Source organism: Carettochelys insculpta, chromosome 11 (genome assembly GCF_033958435.1).
Source record: "Carettochelys insculpta isolate YL-2023 chromosome 11, ASM3395843v1, whole genome shotgun sequence".
Lineage (NCBI taxonomy): Eukaryota > Metazoa > Chordata > Testudines > Carettochelyidae > Carettochelys > Carettochelys insculpta.
In genome coordinates, this window is record NC_134147.1 from 49,755,127 (window position 1) to 49,767,390 (window position 12,264).

General features: G+C 51.8%; 1 protein-coding gene across 2 annotated transcripts in view; it reads right to left on the reverse strand.

The window, feature by feature from the left end:
• Positions 1-12,264, reverse strand: part of OGG1 (8-oxoguanine DNA glycosylase) — a 41,483-nt gene that overhangs the window by 16,004 nt on the left and 13,215 nt on the right. For both annotated transcript variants that reach the window (XM_075005105.1, XM_075005106.1), the window contains exon 3: positions 494-673. In XM_075005105.1, the coding sequence (XP_074861206.1) occupies positions 494-673 (180 nt within the window). The remainder of the gene's footprint in view (positions 1-493; positions 674-12,264) is intronic.

Sequence of the window (12,264 nt, forward strand, 5' to 3'; positions counted from 1 at the left end):
AGGAGCACGAGGGGGCAGATGCTGGCAGAGGGGAGGCTCTGGCTGAGGGAGCGGGCACAGGGATGGCAGCTGGGGCAGGGAAGGAGCACGAGGGGGCAGACGCTGGCAGAGGGGAGGCTCTGGCTGAGGGAGCGGGCACAGGGATGGCAGCTGGGGCAGGGAAGGAGCACGACGGGGCAGATGCTGGCAGAGGGGAGGCTCTGGCTGAGGGAGCGGGCACAGGGATGGCAGCTGGGGCAGGGAAGGAGCACGACGGGGCAGATGCTGGCAGAGGGGAGGCTCTGGCTGAGGGAACAGGCACAGGGATGGCAGCTGGGGCAGGGAAGGAGCACGAGGGGGCAGATGCTGGCAGAGGGGAGGCTCTGGCTGAGGGAGCGGGCACAGGGATGGCAGCTGGGGCAGGGAAGGAGCACGACGGGGCAGATGCTGGCAGAGGGGAGGCTCTGGCTGAGGGAGCGAGCACAGGGATGGCACGGCAGAAGAGGCCACTCACCAGCGAGAGCCTGCAGCGAGGGGAAGGTGTGGTACGGCTCCGCGTCCAGCTGGCCCAGGCAGCGCCCGAAGGCCTGGCAGAGGCGCTCAATCATGCCTGTGATGCGCACTAGGTGGTTGTTGGAGGTGCAGAGGAAGGAGAAGAGACACTCAACGGGGTCCTGGCGCAGGATGCGAACACCTACCAGACAGAGGGCATCTCAGACAGGGCAGTGGATGCCTTGCAGCCCCAGGGCCATGCCCCGCTCAGGCCAGGCACAGCACAGCACCGCAGCCACTGCCCCTCGGCTAGGCAGGCAAAGCCTGTGGGGAGGAAGGGCTGAGCTGGAAGTCACCTGCCAGTTGCACATTGTAAGCCAGGACCAACATGCAGCTGTTGCGGTTCTCACCTTGCTGGTGGCCCTTTCCTACACTGGTTTTCCCACCTCCTCCGCGCAGCTGGCGATGGGCCCCAGCCCCCTGAGTCCATTAGCACTGCTGGCTCACGCCCATCTCTGTGCCCCTGGCTGTTCTGCAGCAGGGGAGGTGGTGAGATGGATTTTACACATGCTTGTGCCCTAACACACTCATGATACAGCTGGTAGCCCTTAAGGTGCCCCCTGACTCCTGGTGTTTACTGACAGCTGAACGCAGCTGCCTTGTCCAGACCCGGCAACCGAGAACATTCAGCTTCTCTGGCTGTGTGGCCAGGAACTAGAAATGAAGCGCAACAGACAGCAAAGGGGAGAAGGGGAGACAGAGGGTACTTGCTATGCAGTAAAACTCAGGAAGTTACTCAGGGAAGCTAAACACAACATGGGAAAGTCCCTGGCTGGCAAGACTGAGGCATTCTTTATAAGCTGATTACAAAGCCAAGAAAAAAAGAGCAGAGCAGCTCTGGCTAGCCAGGCCTGGTGGTGCTGCAGGGCCCCCCGACCTGCACACTTGTCTGCATTGGGGAAGGAGCAGCGTCTGGCACGTGAGCAGTGGTCACTCTAAGCTGAGTGCTTGGGCAGCTGATGCGTTGCATGTCCACAGCTGCTCCCAGTGCTCAACCTACGTTGCCGTGGTGGTGCACCTGTGCACATAAAATTAGAGGGTGCCCAGGAAATGAGGCTAATGCAGGCCAGAAGTAATGTAGAAGACGCAGAAGCATAGCCGTGTTTGTCTGCCGCTTCCCAGCCAACAAGCAGCCCTGTAGCACTGTTACGACTAACATTCATTTATTAGGCACTCAACTAGCATGGCTAAGACCCACTGCTTCAGCTTGGACGTGGGACTTCCACGCTGCAGTTCATTAGTTAATACCCAGGTAGTCTCCAAGGTGCTACAGGCCTGCTTGTTAACATCCCCTAGGGACAAATGTGTAACTAGCAAATCTGGGAACCAGGCACGTGGCGTAAGTTGAGCCTCAGGCCTAAGCACAACCATCAAACCTTTTCTAATACACAGTGAAATCAAGTGGTGGACCTGCTCCCTGCTCTTGGCATGAAGAGGGGTGTAGTGCAGAACCAATCAGCCCTAACCAGCGTGAGCCACAGGCTCTAACTCCAGTCAAGAGCGTATGTAACAGACCACCTCAGCTGGAGACAGCGTGGTGTGACGGGACTGGATTTCTGTATTGCCCATGGAAGCCATTTTATGTCTCCGTTGTCTCTAGTGGCACCAAATATCGTGCTGGGGGGCACGAGGTGTCTACTGAAAGCTGAGGATGCCCTGAGTCTGTGTGTGCTACTTGTATGTCTGTGCCATGTCTGTAGGTAGAGTTCTAATCTCAGCCCTGTAGCTCTATTAGAAGTGTTCAGAGCCAAGGATACACAATGGGAGGTGCAAGTGGTGGTCTCTCCAGCCAGGGTGTTGGACTAAGACAAAGCAACAGATTCCCAGACACACACATGCCTCAGGAATTTGGGGCCATCTCCTGGAATGCCTCCAGTGGCAGAGTGTCGCAGCAGACTACCTGAGTCAGGTGAGCCTGACGGGAAAGAGAAAGGACCTTTTCCCTCTGCAGGAGAAATCAATAAAATGTGCCTAGCAGCATCCATCCTGGGCCCTGTTCCTGTTCCGAGGATCCATGTTCCAGCACGCTGGCCCCAGCTCGCCAGATCTCCAATTCTCCACTAACTAAGACCCTGTAACCTGGAATCTCACCCCTTATGGGATGGGCTTTCAGAGACCTCCAAGGACCAGCAAGTAACATCGCCGGCCCGTATCAATAACTGCAAATACGTTTGTAACGTATCACTTTAACTGTTCTCTCTAACCCTGTTCCCTTTGCGTGGGAACAAAATGAAGCCATGGAAACAGACCAAAAAGATCTGTGCCATCTGTTATACATAAGGGTGATCAGCAGCAAGCTTCAAGTAGCTGCCCGGGGCCTGAAGAATGGGGATGGAAACTTAAAACTGTGATAAAAGCCAGGTTCTAGTTGCACTGGGATCCTCTGTATTCAGTTTAAATTTTTTCTCACTTTAAGTGGAAAAGAACAACCACCAAGATGGGTCCTGGCCTCAGGGACACGGCCACAGCGCTTGATAGGACAAACCTTGGCTCTTTCCTGCAGACTTAGAGGAAAAATAAGTCCATTTACAATTTATTGATTCTTGCGTTCCCGTCGTGGCCCTCACGTGCCATGGCTATGTTAACCAGACAGGTTTATACTTTAAGGGGAGGTTCTCATTCAGCAGATGACAAGAGTTCCAACAATACCTTACCTTAGGGGTGTGTGAAGTGCAGGCAGGCACCCTCGGGGGGGGGGAGCCTTCAGGTGTGCCATTGCATAAGGGGACGCAGCATGATCAGCTGCTGGGGCTCACGCTCATCCGTCCCCCTGCCACGTGGAAGCATGTTGCTGGGTTTGTGTGTGTGGATTCTCATTTATACACCCCTGAATAACGTTTGTTCATGCTACAGACTTCTCTGACACCTGCTGGAAGTGGGGGGTTTTCCCATATGAACAAAATCAAGATTTCCGTAAGGTTGGATTACATTAGACAGGTTCAGAGCCCCTGCTAATTGCAGGGATGAAAAGTGGGGCCCACTGAAGAATGCTTATTCACCCTTTCCTTACACACAGCTGTGATAGGGTTGAGGGGTCCCCAAGCGCTGCACCCCGTTCGCAGGCAGGGTGATTCTCACTCAGCAGGTAGAAGAGGAAGTTTATTAGACGACAGAGGCCCAGCATCTTACAGAAGAGTCAGTGCAGCAGTCAGAGCCAGCATGTCTTGGACCCCATTCTATGTCCTGAGCCATCTTCCCTGTGGCTCTGAACAGCACATACTTGATAGCAGCGTGGGTGCCTCTCTCTATTTGGTAGACAGCCAAGTCAGCACGCCCGGGTCTGTCCGAGAACAGCTGTTGGTGTGAATGCAGCACCTCCTTGATCTCCGTCTGCTGGGCAGGGGTCAGCTGGTCTGAGAGGGGAATAGACTCCAGCAAGGAGCTGGCTCCAGTCCCTGTGAGAAAATCCACCAAGGGATCATCCCCCTGCCACTCCCAGCACCAAGTTCTCCCTGTCCCAGTGCGGTTTCATCATGTTCACATGATAGACCCGGTGGCTGTGGGCCCGGTTTGACAGTTCCACCACATAGTTCACCTCATTCAGCTGTTTGACGACCTTGAAGGGGCCATCCCAGGCCGCTTGCAGCTTGTTCTGCCGCATAGGCTGCAAAGACCCCTGGCCGGAAAAAGTTCTGCAGCAACTTCCTCCTGGTGCGGTGGATCCCCTGGTGTCCTGCGAGCGGGACATCATGGGCTAGGCACAGCAACCTGCGCTGGTACTTTTGGGGAACCACTAGCTGCCTCTGGACCTCCCATGGCTCCGCTTTGCGTCTGGGAGCCCATTCCCGGCACAGGAATCCCTTTTCCCACAGGAATCTCTCCCTGCAGACCTCCCCCAGCGGTGGAGCTGGGCTGAGACGGGCCAGTTCCCTCAGCTTCTGCAAGGAGGGGTCTCTCTGCTGCTCTGCCTGGAACTCTTCGGCTGGGGCAGGGAGGCAAGCCACATTCCCTTCCCTGCCTGGCTCCAGGACCACCGGCCTGTGAGACCTGGTTTTTGGGGGCCCCCTTTCTCTCAAGGTCAGCCCGTGGCTTTGGCTGGGTATCTACCCCTGAACCTGGGGAGCGCACCCCTCGATTTCTTTGGCTGCCAGTCAAGACCAGGGCATGAGGGCGTTTACCTGGCCAGTTCTCCAGATCACCCTCCATTATTAGTACATCCGCCGGCAAATGGCTGTGCAGGCCCACCTCCTTGGGGCCTTCCTTGTCCCCCCATTTCAGGTGCACCCTCGCCATGGGCACCTTGAAAGGGGTCCCATCAATTCCCGTTACCGTCAGGTGGGAATGGGGCATCATCTGGCCCAGTGCCACCACCCCGGGTCGGGCCAGCGTCACGTCAGCGCCTGTGTCCCAGAACCCCGTGGCCTTTTTCCCATCCACCTCGAGGGGTGTGAGACACTCAGTCCGCAGAGGCAGAGCTGCCCCCACTCTGTAAACTGACCTCTGTGCATTGAGGCCCCCTGAGGAGCTGGTCTGTGGGGCCAGCTTGGCCCAAGCTGAGGACACACCGTCAGCACCACCCGCCTTGGCCACCAGCCCCTCTGACTTCTGGGACTCCACCCAGCTGACCCCATGAGCCCTCAAGCCTCCTCAACCTGTCTCTTAGCTTGGGGCACTGGGCTGATCTATGCCCCTTCCACCCACAGCGATAACAGCCCACGTCTTACTGTGTCCCTCTGGCCGGCTGCTCTGTCCAGGCTCTGGCTGGCCCTCTGGGGGGTGGGGGTGGCTGGCCCCTCTTTCCTGGGCTCGCCCAGGAGGTGGTCCCCTCTGTCGTACGGTCAGGAACCGGTCTCTCTGAGATTCTCGGTCTCTCCGGGACTCCCTCTCTCTCTGGGGCTCACTTTCAAACCTGGCCTGGCTGTTTGTGAAGTCATCCACCACTTCCCCCGCACCCCTGGCTTCCGGTCCTTAAGCCACACCCTCAGGTCAGGTGAGCACATCTCGTAGAATCGCTCCACGACCGCCAGCTCGATCAGGTCCTCTACGGACTGGGCTCCCATTCCGAACGCCCACTTCCGGTAGTATTGCTTCAGGCGGGCGGTTGTATCTACATGGGTTTCCTCTGGCCTCTTCTGCGCCTCCTGGAACTTCTTCTTGTACATCTCCGGAGTCGGCCCGAACTTATGCAGCAGGGCCTGTTTGACCCGTTCATAGTCCCCAGGCTGCAGCCCCTCCAGCTGGCTGAGCACCGCTGCGGCCTTCTGGCCCAGCAAGGGGGTGAGGTGCCAGAGCCACTCAGCTGGGGAACCTCGTGCAACTCACAGGCTCGCTCAAAGGCGGTAAGGAACTCATCCATGTCCCCTGGGTCCTGACACTGGGCCAGCACACGCGTCTCCAAGTGACTGGCCACCCCGAGCCGTCTGACCCTCTCCTTCCTTACCGCAGCTGCGGCCTCTTGGCGTCTCACCTCTGCCATCGCCCGCGCATGCTCCCGCTCTCGCTCTCTCTCCTCCCGCTGTCTCTCTTGTAGCTGGCGCTCGTGCTCACGCTCTCTTTCCCGTTCCTGGCGCTCACGCTCACGTTCTCTCTCCTGCTTCTGGCGCTCGTGCTCTCTCTCCTGTGCCTGGCACTCCCGCTTCCAGGCTTCCAGTTCCTTTAATCCCACCAAGAGCTCCAGCCGTTGCAGCTCTGCGGTGGGGGACTCCACCTGCGATGGACTACCACTAGCTGAGCGCGACCTGGTGGGCACCGCGTCTGTCTGATGGCATCAAGCCCCCGCTCCTGTCTGAGAATCTGAAATGCTCCCGGGGGTGACCAGCCACTTCCTGCTGGGACAGGCTCTGCCCCCCCTGGATCGGTCATTCTCTTCCAGCTGGGCAATCAGCTGGGCCTTGGTCACCTTCCCCATGGTCAGGCCCCTCTCTCTGCACTGCCCCGCTAGCTCTGCCTTCAGGAGTCAGGTATAATCCATCTCCCCTCCATCTCCCGGGGTATCAACTCACCAGCAGAAGCTGCAGCACTGCAAGGCTCCCAAGAATGGCTCTGTTCCATCTCCAGCACCTCTGGCCCTTGTGAGGCTCCTTCCTTCTCTTGCGCTCAGTCAGCCACGGCTGGGAGCTCATCTGCGGGTGCAGTGCATCCCACTGCTGACACCAGTGCGATGGGGTTCGGGGTCCCCATGCACTGCACCCCGTCCGCAGGCAGGAGTGACTCTCACTCAGCAGGTAGAACAGGAAGTTTATTAGCCAACAGAGGCCCAGCATCTTATAGAAGAGTCAGTGCAGCAGTCAGAGACAGTCTTTCCAACCCATCCTGGGGACAGGAGCCTGAGGGATGCCCCTCTGGGGTATAGCTTCCCCACTTTGCCAGGCTGGCTGCCTTCCAACTCCCTCTCCCTCTAACTGCCTCCTCAAATTCAAACCCAGCTTGGCTCCTCCATGCTCTGTGTTCAGGTCAGAGGTGTATCCTGCCAGCCTAGGTTACAGCCCCAGGGGGTCATCCTTAGCTGCTGGGAGCTGCTCTGCCTGTCTCAGACGCATTCCCCCACTCCATCACAGTAGCCTTTTGCAGAAGCGTCACATTTACATTCGTAACAAAAAAGCAGTCAAGTAGCACTTTAAAGACTAACAAAATAATTTATTAGCTGAGGAGCTTTCATGGGACAGACCCACTTCTTCAGACCATAGCCGTACCAGAACAGACTCAATATTTAAGGCACAGAGAACCAAAAACAGTAATCAAGGAGGACAAATCAGAAAAAAAATGATCAAGGTGAGCAAATCAGAGAGTAGAGAGGTAGAAGTGGGGGCGGAAGGTCAAAAATTAGATGAAGTCAAGTATGCAAACGAGCTCCTATCGTGACTCAGCAAATTCCCATCCCGGTTCAAACCACATGTTAACGTGCCAAATTTGAATATAAAAGACAGCTCGGCTGCTACCCTTTGAATAGCGGTGGGAAAATTTTTCTTCAGTAACACGCAAACTCTTAATTCATTAACAGAATGGCCCATTCCATTAAAATGTTGACTAACCGATTTGTGGATCTGGAGTGTTTTTATGTCTGTTTTGTGCCCATTAACTCTTTGTCCAAGAGAGTTTGAAGTCTGTCCAATGCACAAAGCATCTGGGCATCTGGGCATTGTTGGCACATATGATGTTAGTTGAGGAACATGAGAAAGTGCCCGTGATTCTGTGGGTAACCTGGTTAGGTCCAGTGATGGTATCTCCAGAGAAGATATGTGGACAAAGCTGGGTTAGGGTTAGGCTAAGGGCTTAGGGCAGGCGTGTCCAACCCGCGGCCCTGGATAGCTAGTAACGCGGCCCCACAAGATCGTAAACTGTTAACATTATTATGTGATTTATATACATTAACTATATTATATATTTTATATGCGGCCCAAGACAATTCCTCTTCACTCAATGCGGCCCAGGCAAGCCAAAAGGTTGGACACCCATGGCTTAGGGTAAGGGTTTGACTGTAAACAATGGATCTAGTTATGTGTGCAGGATGGAAGCTAGAAGGGTGTATAAGATAAGTATAGTGATCAGTGGGTTTCCAGTAGAGTGTGGTACTGATCAGGCCATCCTTGATTTGTACTGTAGTGTCCAGGAAATGTATCCCTCACATGGAGTAATTGAGGCATAAGTTGATGGTGGGGTGCAGATTGTTAAAGTCTCTGTGTAATTCTTCCAGAGTCTCTGTACCATGGGTCCAAATCATAAAGATGTCATCAATGTATCTTAAGTAGAGGAGTGGTAATAGGGGATGAGAGCTGAAGAATTGTTGTTCCAGGTCAGCCATAAATATATTAGCATATTGTGGGGCCATGCGGGTGCTAATAGCAGTTCCACTAATCTGGAGGTATAAATTGTCCCCAAATTGGAAATAATTGTGGGTGAGAATGAAGACAGAGGTCAGACACTAGATTGGCTGTGGTGACCTCAGGGATGGTGTTCCTGATTGCTTGTAATCCATCCTTTTGTGGAATATTAGTGGACAGAGCCTCTACATCCATTGGGGCAAGGATGGCGTTATCAGGAACTTTTCCGATGTTTTGTAATTTCCTCAGGAAGTCAGTGGTATCTAGGACATAGCTGGGACTGTTGGTGGTACGGGGTTTGAGCAGGGAGTCCACATAACCGGATAGTCCGGTGGTGAGGGTGCCAATACCTGGACTTATTCATGATGACAACAGCACCCTCTTTGTCAGCTGGTTTGATTATGATGTCGGTTATTTTTGAGACTCTGGACAGCCTGGCGTTCAGCATGGTTGAGACTGTCTCTCATTTGGCATTGTTTTTGGTTCTCTGTGCCTTAAATATTGAGTCTGTTCTGGTATGGCTAGGGTTCGTCTTGAGAGTAGTTCCATTCTTGATGAATGAGGCATGAAGGCAAGTGCGCACGCACACACACACACAGGGATAAACAACTACAACAGCTGGCAAAGGGAAGAACAGGAGCCAAAATCCTCCAGCACATCACTGACAATCCATAGCCTATCCTGGAACATGATCCCTCACTTTCACAGACCAGGGGTGACAGGCCTGTCCTCTCCTACAGACAGCTGCCCAACCTCAAGAAAACACTCACCAGCAGCCACACTGAAACTCTAACCCAGGGACTGCTGCCAGCTGTGCCCATATTGCTATACCAGCGACACCATCACGGGACCTATCCACGTCAGCCACGCCAGCAGGGGCTCGTACACCTGCACAGCCACTCGTGATCTGTGCCATCATGTGCCAATGCCCCTCTGCCGGGTACGTTGGACAACCCGGACAGTCTCTGACCAAAGGCTGAATGGGCACAAATCTGACCTCAGCGACTGGAACGCACACAAGCCTGTAGAGGAACGCTTTAACCGCCCTAGACACTTGGCTGGACAAGGTCCTGGCTGGGGTGACTTAGTTGGGTTTGATCCTGCTTTAGGCAGGGGGCTGGACCTAGCAATGGCACAGGAACCTCCCCCATGTATAGTGGCTGGCAAAAGCCAGAGTCTCACCCTGGCTGGGTGCGCCGGGTTACTTTCAGCTCTACTTAAGGCAGTTGTGGGTGCTCCTCCAGTCCCACTACCTTCTTAGGTTGCTTCTCCCCTCTCACTTTGACTCTCTCAGTTAAAAAAGGACAGTTTCTATGGAAACCTCCCAAGGATACAGCAACTGAAAACTGAACAGAACAGCAAACAAAGAGAAAAGAAGGTAAATCTTTGCCTTTCAGTAATCCAGGGCATTCATTATTTTGACCCGTCAGGAATGCAACAGCTGGAATTATTCCCAGCTTTCTTGACGATAGGGTTGCTAAGCAACAGGCATGCAGACTCTGCTTCTAATTCTAACCACTGGCTAATATTTTGAACACGGGTTTTTCTTAATCTAGCACACAGTTTTAAAACAGAACTAATAGAAAGTAATGGAAAATGCCAGAAGTTACTAAACTAATACAACACATTTGGCAAATAATATAAATTTAATAATTTTATTAAAAGTTTTAAATTAGGTAATAACTTGTTTAGTTAATTGTTTAAGCTTTTTTTTTTTTCTTTTTGCCTGTGTATTCGACACATTAACACTTGGAATGAACAAAGACAGCAGTTATCTCACGCTCTACAAGGACTGCCTCCCTTTCTTTGATGTTTGGAATTCTCTCAGGCAGGACAGTTAACATCCCCCCCACCCCTCATCTCCTCCTTCAGTTCTGTGTATTTGATTTGTCAGTTTTTACTGCAATTTTTTTGGACCTGTGCGCTTTATAACTGGGTCTGGACTGGAAATTCTATAGACTGAAGAAGTGGGTCTGTCCCACAAAAGCTCACCACCTAATAAGTGATTTTGTTAGGTCTTTAAAGTGCTACTTGACTGCTGTTTCGTTTTGTTAGACTGGAGGCTAACACGGCTACCTCTATGTTAAAATTAATAAAATCTCTATGTCTTATTTGGGTTCCACATACCTGTTTCCACTTTTAAACCCACTATATATTTTAGAGCGTGCCTGCCTGCCTGCCTCTCTGTGCTACATTTGTTCAAGACCTCCTCTTAAGTCATGAAGAGCTACAACCATGAAATCTGGTGGCAGCTTCCTCTTACCCCAACTTAAACCAAGGTCAGCGTTTGGTTGTGCCTGGAAAGTGGGAGGTGCCTGAAATTCCAGGATCTCCTGGAACATGGAAAGAGAGGGGCACCGACAGGAGGGATGACAACTCCAGACTCACCACCTGGGGCAGTGAGTGCAGGGAAAAGCGATACTGCAGAGTTACCACTGGGGGCAGCCACAGCAGAAAAACAGTGGCCACGTGGAGACGAGGCTCTCCACCCTTCCAGGAGGGGTACGTGCCCCTCCACCTCAACCTCCACCCTGCTGCATGGTCACAGCGCTGCGCAGACGGAGTCCTGCTGCCTCCCCGCAACTCCCCCACACAATTAGCCCCCAATCATTTGCATAAACCACATCCTTCTTCCTTTTATTTTGCAAACACAAGAAGAAGAAGAAAAAAAAAAGCTTATTTAACTTAAGTACCTGAGCAATGCCAGGTCAGTTTGCTAGTGGAGGGGTTGTAAGAACGGCACAGTAATAAATGTTTTAAAATAATTTATGCATAAAGCTAAACAAATAATTTCCACCATAGACTCCTAAACACATAAGTATCAGGAAAGTTTAATACCCTCGAAGAATTTGCATAGACCTGTACTTAAAATTTGAGTTTGCCCTAATTGTATACACTAGGTTTCATTTTCCACACTTTAACACACACGCTAAAGGGAAGTAGTAGCAATGTTTCATGGTTAACAAAAGTAGAATTGTTATCACAAATTAACTCTAAAAAGCTTGGTAAAAATTGTTACTCACTTTTTTGCTCAGAGTGTTCAGCAAGGGGACACTGGCTGATGAAAGACTGAGCATGAACTTCAGCAGTTAAGCACTGTTTAGGATACACTATTGTTAACACATCTCCAGTGAAAATGAATGCCTACGCAACAATTGCAAAAAGTATTGCTTGTGTTATAAATTACTTGGCTCCAATTACATTGTAAAGAAACTAATCTGTGTATTAAATTTGGGTTACTAAAAACCAAAGAAATGTAAAAGTTACAAAAAACCCCACCTTTATTATTTTACCTCGCTTCAGTTGTTTAAGGTTGCATTCCACAGATGAAAGACATCACACCACAAAGAGACCAGAAGGTAACAGTATACAGTGAAGAAAAGCCAAGCACCAAGAAAAGAGAAATGAAGTGTTTTATAAATGAGACTAGTCAAATACACCCCAATCTCCCCTAAATAGACAAGTAAGTTGTCAGCTGGAAATCACTGTCAGTTAGTTTAAATTTGGCTACTGTGTAAAACTGTCTTTTTGCTGTATTATTCCTGTACTGTATTACTCCTGTGCACCACTTACCATGTTCGTAACATTGCTAAACTGGTCAACCAGCACGTGGGTAAAAATCAACACATGAATGGCGGCAAGTAACATGCAGGGAAGGAGAACGAACTGGTTAAAAGCAATAAATAAGTTACACAGTAATTATGAAAAGTAAACAAATCCCCTGGTAGTCCAGTCACAATTTGGATCAGTGACATTGGACCCTGTTGGAGGCACCTGTTATTCAAAACTCGTCTGTGCCTGGCTACCAGCACTGGCTACCGACACAGCAATATCTGATCCACTGGTCACTGTCCAGACAGTAGGTTAGCTGGAAGACAGCATCCATAAGAAAGACCTCGCTCTGTGTCGGCTACAAAACACTGCAAGCAGGGGACGAGAGAAGCTAGCTGTTTCATGCCCAGCAAAGCTTACC